This window comes from Bemisia tabaci, chromosome 3 (assembly GCF_918797505.1).
Source record: "Bemisia tabaci chromosome 3, PGI_BMITA_v3".
NCBI lineage: Eukaryota > Metazoa > Arthropoda > Insecta > Hemiptera > Aleyrodidae > Bemisia > Bemisia tabaci.
The window spans coordinates 53,418,781-53,429,632 of record NC_092795.1 but is presented as its reverse complement, the minus strand read 5'-3'; the positions used below and the strand labels follow the sequence as shown (position 1 = coordinate 53,429,632).

Below are 10,852 nucleotides of genomic sequence, written 5' to 3'. Positions count from 1 at the left end.
AACAAAATTCCAGATTTCTCATCATTGTTTCCTGTTTTTGGATGATGACAAAATGCTCCATATTTTGCACAACTTTGTGGAAAGTAAAATCGCACAACATTCTGTGGAATATTAATGCGTTGTCATCATCCAAGAAAGAAAACAGTGATGGCCAAGTGGAATTTTGTAGAACAGTTTACAAGATCTCCAGTTTCATCATCAGTACTTATGTTCGACTTTACTTAATTTCCGACATTACGAATGAACTACAATTAATTACTGATCTCTAACACCTGTGGCTATTTCAATGTCTTGCAGGGAAGAAAAGTGAAAGCGGGCCTGAAGCAGGGCAAGCCGTCAGTGGTCCGTCTGGCCAACCTGATAAGAAGCCTTTCTCTCTCTCCAGTGAGTAAGCTCTTCTAGTTTCAACACATTGGTGGCCAAGGCTTTTTTGGCCGAAATGACTATGATATGGAAGCATTGTGAGGCATTGTACTTAACAGTGTCCACAGATTAAATTCCCACTCATTTTTTACCTCAAGTCAGAAATCTTGCAACAGTTACAATTGGAAAGAAGTACCAAACACTTTTTTGAGACTTTGGTTGGGAAGTATTAACAGATAGATTAATTCACTGCTTAGATTTAATTGTCAGTGGCTAGCACCTGATGCCTCCCACAATTAACATGTTCCTTTTCAATGTGCTTTTGCAAAATTTTGGTCATCAGGCCGAAAAACACGAAAAAAACGGTGATAGTAGAATGCCTCAAACATAGCCTGGTAGGTTCCTGATTCGAGTCAGATGGAAGACACCTCTTGCCTTTTCATGGCTAATTTTGTTAATGGAATTTTGGTGTTAATGCTGTAACTTTCAAAACGTTTTGAAAAATTACCAGATAAAGTTGAATATAATTAGTTGGAAGTATAACTGGAATAATTACTGGAATAAAATATTACAGAAAAAAGAGACTCACCCTTATGGGTAATTTTGATGGTTGTATGCTCTTTTAAAGGTGCTGGCGAAGGTTCGTCTTCAAGCATTGCACATGAAGAGTTGCCTGGAGGCACCTTGCAGAAGAAAGTTTCGGACCTGAGGGTGTCGGATACCCCGCCCGTAAAAGGCACTGTTTTGCAGAGCCAACCAAAAAATAAACATCAAAAAAGTACAGGTATTCAATCTTATTAATCAAATTTTAATTTCAGTATTTATTAGTTCATTATTTCTTCTACCTGGCATCATGTTTCGGTTGAAGTTTAAGTGTTGAATCAATTTCCCTTCTTAATGTTCATCGTTGAAATTGTCAAGTCCTCTTTTGTTTTATTCCTTGATTTAGAGAAGAAAAAGTAGTAGGGAAAGATAATTACAAGGAGAAACTACTTTGCTCTTCTGTAATCATTCTGGTCTGTGGCCCTCATCTAAGCACTAAACAAACAATCAAAACTTGAACTGCAACTTGCATGACAATGGTGACTCCCAGAACTAAGATGCAGTTATAACTTTTAACCAGGATCAATATATGATTGCACCACAGTTAGAAAATAGGATATTGGTGTTAACACAAAATCATACAAGAAGTGTACTTACAGGATCCTTTTACAAATATGACCCATAATTGGCCAGAAGATAACTAAAACAAGGGGAGGACAGATATGATTTTTATAAAAAATTGAGAATACACCTAGGAATTTAAAATAAATTAATATCAATAAATAATGTTATAGGATTTCAACAAGGACAACAACATCCGCAAGGACGGATAGACATACAGCGTCCTCGATCCAGTCAGCAACGGTGGAGACATCAGTCTCGTCAAGAGCCTCAAAGCCAGCATAGTTCACAAGAAACTCAAGGTGGACAGCCGCCGCGAAAGCAATTTCATCAGAAAAATCAACAGCAGATCAGGAGTGCGCCTCCCAATCAGCCTGGTTCCCATCATCCCGCCAGTAGCGGTGTGCCTTCTTGGGAATTCCAGCAGAATCAGGTACCTCAAACCGCACCTCTAGCTCAAGTCTCGGCTTGGGCTCAACCTCGAAAAAATACTGGGAAAAGTCAACAAGCTGGACCGGCTCCTCAAACACCTTCCTCTCAGTCAGGTATTTTGTAGACTTTTTCACACTTTTCTATAAATCATTACAGCTACTGAGTCGCTCATAATCTGTTCATTAAAGATAATACAAATTATTTCATCAAGCTGAAGCTTTTCGATCCTATCAGATCATCATTTTGGCAGAAAATAATACAAATATACCACTATCCGTCCCAAAAATACCTTCATACTCCATACCATATTTTTTATTTATCCTTCATACACATACCTAAGTACTGCTCTATTACCCAAAAACTTGATCACTTTAATGATTCATTTTTTCAAGTTGAATTTCTTGTGATGTATCGCAGTTACTCTAAAAATGTAAAGGACGAATGTTCGTTAATTTTTTTGTAATATGGCATGGTGTTAGGAGAAAACTGAAAACTTTTCTTGCTTCAGGTGGCAAGTAGTGTAATATTCGACATTGCTATACTTACATAACTCTAATTTTTATTAAAACCAGGAACTAACTACGTAGCAAGCAAGAAATAAAACATAAGAGTTAGAAGTTACATGCATACTATAGCTAGTCCCTAGCAAAATGCAAAATCCCTCTCAAAGGAGCTGAGCCGCTTAGTGCTTCATCATCAGCATTTTTGGTTTGTGAATCAAGAGTGGCTTTATCAACAAAAATGGAAAAAATAGCTGTGCGAAAAAAGTGGATGGTTGAAATTTTAATGAATTAAATCAGAATAAAATCTCAGTCTGTCTCAGTTTCATCAACTTGCTTTGTTGTTGCCCGACAAAGCTTAAAAAATCAGCATCCCCCCCTCCCCCCCTGGTTAAACCCCTGTAACATATCCACATTTTATTGCTTAATCTGGCTATCTAGCTTGCTACGCTTCTCTATTTGTATCCTGGGGTCGGATTCCAAAGTTGGATTTTAAGTTTTTTAATTCCCCTTCCAAAAACTTTCTGACATCCATAGGTATGAGTGAGGTCCTGTCAAAATAATTTTGTTCGCTACTAAAGAGTGTTATCTTTTATTATGAATCTTAATTTTCCCTCACCAACTTTAATGCAATTTTCTTTTTTTAGGAAAAACTCGAGAAACAAAAGGGGCAATTCCTAAGCAGGATGTGAAGGATAGAACCCAGCAGACACACATACTCTCTCAATCATTCACTATACCTATGAGAGACCCCAAGCAGGAATTCAAGAAGGGCAATCGGAAAGTACTTGATGTCAACCTGTTACCTTTAAATCTTAATAAGTTATGCGAGTGGATATTTCATTATGACATCGCAACAGATCCGGAGCGGCCTAAAAGGTTGCTTAGGGAAGTTGTTGATAAATTCATCAAAAAACACTTCCCTACTTTCAGACCTGCTTTTGACGGCAAGAAAAATTTGTACACATCCAAACCACTACCTTTTCCAGGGAATAGGAATGTGCTCGAGGATACAATTTCTGTGACTAATTTGGAAAAGCCTTTTGATAATGTAATAGAATTTCGTGTTGCCATCAAGTTGGCACAAAAGATCAACACCAGTGAAATCAAAAAGTTTTTGAACTCAAAAGGAACGCCACATAATGTTGCATTACCCCAGTCAGCCATCCAAGCGATTGATGTTATTCTGAGAGCAGCTCCCTTGGCTTCCCGCGCTCTTCCCATCGTGCCAGTGGGCAGAAACTTTTTCATTGAAGACAGACCAAGAATTGTCTCCCTCGGGGGAGGCCTTGAGTTGTGGAATGGCTTTTACCAGTCAGCAATATTGAATTGGAAACCTTTTTTGAATATCGATGTTGCTCATAAAGGTTTCCCTGAGCCTAAACCCTTAATTGAACTTTATCAAGAAGTTTGTGGCATTCAAAGTCTGGATCAGACTCCTTATCCGATTCAAAAAGATCGATTCAGAGGTTTTGTCACAACACTTCAAATAGACTACAGTTTGCCTGGTAATTCTTCATCCAAAAGAACACATAGAATCATTGGAATTGGAAAGTGCACAAGGGATCTCCGGTTTCCACTAAAAGATGATGGCCCTGAGATCTCGGTGGATGAGTATTTTAGAACTGTCAAGAACTACAGAATAAAATATTCAAATTTACCAACAGTTCAAGTGGACCCTGCGGCCAAGAATATTTATCTTCCCATGGAATTATGCTCCTTGAAAAGTGGCCAAGTTTTGCATCGGAAATTAGATGAAAAGCAAACTGCGGTGATGGTCAGAAAAGCAGCTCAACCTCCAGAGGTGAGGAAGGAGAAAATATTGAGAGCTATCCAAATGGCAAAGTACAATCAGAGTCCTGTTGTGAAAGATTTTGGGATTGAAGTCAATGAGACAATGGCATCAGTTGACGCAAGAATCTTGGAGACCCCCTCCGTGGAGTATGCAAAACCAAAACAAATTATACCAAGATTAGGAGTCTGGAATGCTGGAGAGTTTTTAAGGTCCCAAGCACTTTCAAATTGGTTCATTTTAAACTTGGATACCTCTGGCCGATTTCCAACTAAGCGTAGCCAGTTGGATAAATTGTGTGATGAACTGATTCGTCAAGGTAAAGCTGTAGGAATGGTTCTACGAAACCCAGCTGGTATAGTTGACCTTGACACTAGAGACTTCAAGCTTGTAAAATCGAAAATTATCAATCTGTTTAAAGAATGGAAAGAGAATCATGCTGAGCTGGTGGTGGTTGTCTTACCCGATAGAGGTGGTCAATATTACAGTAAGTTACTTAATTTAATTCTTTAAGCTTGTTAAATATTTTTATTGTATCTATCTCAATTTTATAATCAGAGCTGTCTCTTGAAAAATATTTCATACATGCTCACTCACTTGCATAATACACAGTTTTTTTAATGAAATGCACCACATTAGCACTGTCAATATTTCTAACTTTTCTCACTGTCAACATGATTTTTTTAATATTCGCCATATTTTAAATGTTGCTCAAAGAAAAATCAAAATTTGCCCTGATTTTCTCATGAGTTTATGCCCCTCTAAAATTTTGTGTTCCCCCTGAGTGTGCCCTCAAGTTAGAATTATGACAACCGATTTCTCATCAAATGAGGATGTATGAAGCACTTTAACTGAAAAATCACCTAAAAATGTCTCCTATACAACTTGAATACATACATGAAGAAATGCCCGAACCTAAAATTTGACCCTTGTTATGCAGGTCTATCAACACCAGGAATCATGAGTCGAGCAAGGGTTTGCTAAAAAAACTTGTTTTTTGAAACCCCCTAGGTTAAGTTGCCTTATATGAAGAACGTCACTGCTAAATGAGTTTCTGCCATTACTTCCTTCGTTTTCCTGTTTTATCCGTCAATCAAAAACTAAGTCCTCTTGTATTTTTCCAGGTATGGTAAAACAATGCGCTGAGCTCAACGTGGGAATTTTAACTCAATGTCTCAAGTCATCAACAGTGCAAAAAAGAGTCAATTCTGCTACCTGCAAAAACATTTTATCGAAACTCAATGCCAAAACTAATGGTGTGAATCACATCGTTCCTGCTATTCACAGACCCCCTGTCCTTCAGGATCCTGTCATGTTTGTTGGAATTGATGTCACCCATCCATCGCCGGACCAAACCTCCATCCCGTCCGTAGCAGCGGTTTCAGCATCTCACGATGCCAAAGCTTTTCAGTACAATATGATCTGGCGACTACAGAATCCACGTGAAGAAATTGTCCGTGATCTGAAGAATATCATAAAAGAGCAATTGGAGTTCTTCCATAAGAAAACTGGATACAAGCCTGAGAAAATAATTGTGTATCGTGATGGAGTAGGTGAAGGCATGTTTCAACAGGTTAGCTTTTATAGTACGAAGCTGTTTTGAATATTCACAGTGTATCAGTGGCGTGCGGTCCAGGCAAGCACTGCTTGCCCAAAGATTTCAAAAGAAAGAAGAAAATTACACTTATTACATGTTTTACATTTTAGCAAATATAATTTATAAAAGGTGTTTAGTAAGTAAATTGCATTAACAACAGAAAGAGAGAGAGACAGAAATACGTATAGAGCCACTTAAAAGTAGGAAAGTGGCAGAGCGGATGGAGGTGGCGCAGCGCGCTGTGCGGCCTGAATACGGGCCAACTCATGCGCTGGAGAATCCCTTACGATCAGCTGAGGGGAGAGCCACTGCTCGGCGGCGGAATCAAGGCAGGCGGGGAGAGCGGTTCATTCCAAGTCCGAGCCCTTCGCTGCGCGATCGCAGCTTGCTTCTCTCAGATCCATCAGATTTCATCCGAAAAATAGAGCCAAGAGAGTAAAAGTTTAAGAATTTTCTAGGGAGGCTCCCTGAAGAGGGGAAAGAGGCTATGTTAACCCCCCCTCCCCCCAACGGCGAACGCTAGAGCTTGCCCTGTCACTAAACCCACCGCACGCCACTGCAGTGTATGATTGTCTGATCTGGCAATTCAAGCGAGCCATCCAATGGGTTGTTCCTATGATGAAACTATCTCCTTAATTCAGATAAAATTTAGCAAAAGAGAACTAACACAGTCACAGTGTTGTACAATTTGTATGTCTTCATCTTTACCAAAAAAGTGTCTAGAATTGCAATTTTTTTTTTATTTTTTCACGGATAAAGTGTTAATTTTAAAGGGAAACAGTCCTATACATTTTGTTATTGTACATGTATACATTTAGTATTTTTTAAGCAAAGAAGAAGTTGGAAGATTTTAAAACACTGTAATCGCGATGGTTCCCTTCTGCTGAATGCGTTCCATTTCATTCCAAGAGACACGTAGATGGTATTATAGTTGTTGAAGGTTTGTACATTCTTCAAAAGTACAGTCTTCAGTTTAAATTAAGATTCATGTTCCTAAAAATTGGAAGTTTTGGAGTCGCATTTGTGATAATACCGTGCACCTATAAACTCACAAGAAGGCGTAGATACGTATTGAAAGACAACCTGTAAAATACTCAGGTATCATTTACCTGTTTCAATAATGATGTAAAAAATATAACTGATTTCACTTCAAATAATTTCTATTCAACTGTCTCATGATCTGTGATCTTAGAACAATGTTTTCACTCACCTATAATCAATATCAAGTTTGATAGGTGGGCATAAATCCAAAGTTCTAAAAAATGTGTAAGAATTAACTTGCATATTAACTGTTTCATTCAACTATAATTATAATTGAATAAAACAGTTTTTATGTAAGTTAATTCTTGCACATTTTCTCGCACATTGTCTATGTACCCACCTATCAAGTTAATTAAGTGCTTCCACCAGTATGTTACAAAATAATAATATCAAGTTTTTACTTCACAGATTCTGAATAAAGCCCTAAATTTGTTTATTATTTTATAAGTATTGTGGGTGTAGTTTTTCAATGGTATCAAGGATCCTGATTATCAATCAGTGCATCTTATAATCATTTCATTATTTTCCAGGTCTTGGCAGCAGAGTTAACTGCCATCAGAGAAGCCTGCAAAGAAATGCCAGGGGAAGATTACAACCCTGGCATCACATTTTTGGTTGTCCAAAAGCGCCACCATGTCCGTTTTTTCCCAAGACAGGATATTGCAGATCAGAAAACTGGAAATGTGCCACCAGGCACGATCGTAGATACAGAAATCACTCACCCAAGAGAACTAGACTTCTACTTGGTGTCTCATGCAAGTTTGCAGGTAATTTTTTGTTTCTCATACATTTTATTTAAGTTGAGAAGGGAAGACACTTTTTTGAACCAACCAATGAAAATGTTCAGTTGCAACTGCTCTCATTTTCTCAATAGTTCTGCACTGTAAAACCACCAACGATTTTACTTTTATGGATTATTTATGTACTCAAATTTAGCTCAGACTTTTGAATTCTTTTTAAGAAAAAAAAAAAAAAATTGGTGTTTTTAAAATATAGGAACTCTCATTTTTGTCACATGTCATTCATGTTGCGTTAAAAGTTGGCATTGATTCTGTTGATTATTATGAAAATATTCAAGTACAGAAATTTTCAGAAAAAAAATTACATCTTGAATGGTAGATATGTCTTATAAATAAGCCTACAAAATCTATCTTCTTTTTCTGATTGTGTGCCTATGTCTCCTGAGTAAGAGAGTAGTAGCAATTTCTACTGAATGATTGTTTTTTTTTCACTCCTGTTTTCTCTCTTTTCATTATAGGGTACAGCCAGACCAACAAAATACCACAGACTTTGGGATGATAATGATATTCTCGAGGATGAATTGGAGAAGTTGACGTATTATTTGTGCTACTTGTTCACTCGTTGCACTCGCTCAGTTTCGTACCCAGCGCCTACATACTATGCTCATCTTGCAGCCTTCAGAGCTAGAGCATATTTAGAGAAGTAAGTTAATAAGTTACTAGTTTCATCTTTAAGAGTAGGAAAATCTAGTAACTTATTCATGCATAAACATAATGCACCATTATAATAATTTGGAGAAATAATAAAGAATACTCACAAGACCCTCAAGTTTTTGTGACTATCAAAATTTATCAATATTTTTCTGCTTCTCATTTCATCGGATACCTACCATTATTGGGAATGGATATAGTTCCTTTTGATATAAATACGTTAATTTACTAGACAGTCAGGTCCCGGGTTTGATTCTCGGCCAGGTGACCTGAATTTGATGGTCTCAGTCAATGGTCACCTGGGGCTGGTGGTAAGCGTGGGATTAGCCAATAGGGGCTGTTTGAAACTTGTTTAGAAGAAAAAAAAAAGGGGGGAAAAGTCAGCTGGCTTTTCATTTGTGTTCAACACAGGAAAAATTAATTTTATAAAAATATAGTATATGTTTGGTAACTGTCAGAAACATCTTGTCTTTACATTCATTATTGGCATCATTCTTACTTAAAAATGTATTTTCTTGATTTCAGCAACCCATTTCGTCTGCAGGAATTAGAGGAGTTTGCAAAAAAGAACAAGATAGAGGAAAACTTTTTGATGGCGTCACCAATGTTCTTCGTTTAAATATTACCTCTGACTTCAACTTTATCCCAAAATATTAATCCAAATTTCAATTGATGTTACTTTATCCCATTATATCAATCCAAATTCTACTTGATGTTATTTTATACCATCATATTAATCCGTTTAATGGATGTTACTTTATGATCCAAATTTTAATTGAAATTAATTTGTAATACCCCAATAATTTAATATTCTTTACTCAATATAATTTTTATGCCTTTGATGACTTTGCTTTGAAGTTCATTCATCTGCCATTCCTTTAAACCTCTGGAAACCTGTTGCAGGTGCAGTTTTGCCAAGAATTTCTGTTTGAAATTTTCCATGTTTATGGGAAAAGGACCCTCATAAGGCTAAATTTAATGAAATTGCAGCAAGTTGCATCTTCATCAAAAGACTCAATTTTACGAACAATTTTAAATTACTGTTTTCATTTTCAACATATTTTTTCATAACTTTGAAATTTTGACAGGAGAAAATTTCTAAAAAGTGTACTACGAAATGATACCTAATGTGTAATCTTGGTGTTGCGGTCAAATGGGAAGGGGGTAAATTTTCAAAGGACGATTTGTTTGAGTCGGCAGGAAAATCAGATTTTGTCCCTCCAGTGTCCTGAGGAATAATTAGGAAGGAGCTCAGTTCATTTTTGTGCCACAGTAGAGCTGGGGCATGAAATTAATCATAATTCTGAAAGAGCCTGCCAATAAGAGGGCCTTTTTGTTCCCTTTTTTGGAAATGCAAGGATTTCGTTCAAATCTGTTATTTTCTGGGGCACAATTTCATCAGCTGATGTTGCTCGGCGATGAAGACTGTTGTTGAAACTGATCGAGCGATCAGTCATGATACAGCATCGCAAATTACATACAAGGTGTCCCAGACTTCGTGTGTCAGGTTTTTTTCCTCGGTTATTTTAGGTTTTTTGAGATCTGGGATTAGGGGACAGAACAGGGAAGGGATCGGGGGGGGGGGGGGAGGGGATGAGACTACGAAGGTCCAATTCCTAGGGTCAGTTCCTTATTCCCCCCCCCCCCGGTTCCGAACATCATCCGAACATAAATTAAAGAGAAAAAAGCCTGGCACGGATCGTCTGCAGGGACGCTGTATCACGATTGATCTTAATGATTGTGTAACCGAACGAAACGCTGATTGGCCGTTGACATAACGAGCGGCAGGAAATCGGCGTGGACAGTGAAAATTAATGCAGCATTTTCCCGTACTTTAAATCGTGGAATAATCCACTGAATTTGAATTTTTCCCGCCACCCGGTCAACGAGAGGAAAACCAATCGCTTACTTTCCCGCGCTCAACGCTGATTGGCCGTTGCACTCAACGGTCGGCGCGGCGGGAAATCTGCGCGGGCATTGAAAGCAGCATTTTCCCATGCTTTTGGATGTGAGTTGTATGACCTCTCCTGAAATAAATCGTTCATAGTTGCCTAAATTAAACACGCAGCCTCGTGGATCGTAAACCTCGTGGGAAGTCGTGAAATATTTAATGAAATTTGAATTTTGCCCGCCACCTGGTCAACGAGACGAAAACCAATCGCTTACTTTCCCGCGCTCAACGCTGATTGGCCGTTGCACTAACGATCGGCGCGGCGGGAAATCTGCGCGGGCAGTGGTGCCGCAATCACACGCTGAATGTGGCTTGAATATGGAAGTCATTGGCCCGATGCCTGCGACGATTCTCAGCGACCATCGGATATCGGATTTTTCTGAGCTATTCGAATAGATTTGGTACACATTTGGATGTAAATAACTCGAATTGGTGAAATGTCAGCTGTTGAGCGCTGACTGACGACTGCCACATTCAGCTGCCAAATGCAGCGTGTGATTGCGGCATGAAAATTGATGCAGCTCTTTCCCGTACTTAATTGGATGCGAGTTGTATGACCTC

General features: G+C 38.3%; 1 protein-coding gene across 1 annotated transcript; it reads left to right on the top strand.

Moving 5' to 3' along the window:
- Positions 1-230: 230 nt before the first annotated feature.
- AGO2 (Argonaute 2) lies at positions 231-9,185 on the top strand. Its single transcript, XM_072298837.1, has 8 exons — positions 231-384; positions 992-1,147; positions 1,701-2,072; positions 3,107-4,738; positions 5,376-5,824; positions 7,420-7,656; positions 8,148-8,332; positions 8,866-9,185. The coding sequence occupies exons 4-8, from the start codon at positions 3,202-3,204 to the stop codon at positions 8,957-8,959; spliced, it is 2,502 nt and encodes an 833-aa protein (XP_072154938.1). The 5' UTR covers positions 231-384; positions 992-1,147; positions 1,701-2,072; positions 3,107-3,201; the 3' UTR covers positions 8,960-9,185.
- The last annotated feature ends 1,667 nt before the right edge of the window (positions 9,186-10,852 follow it).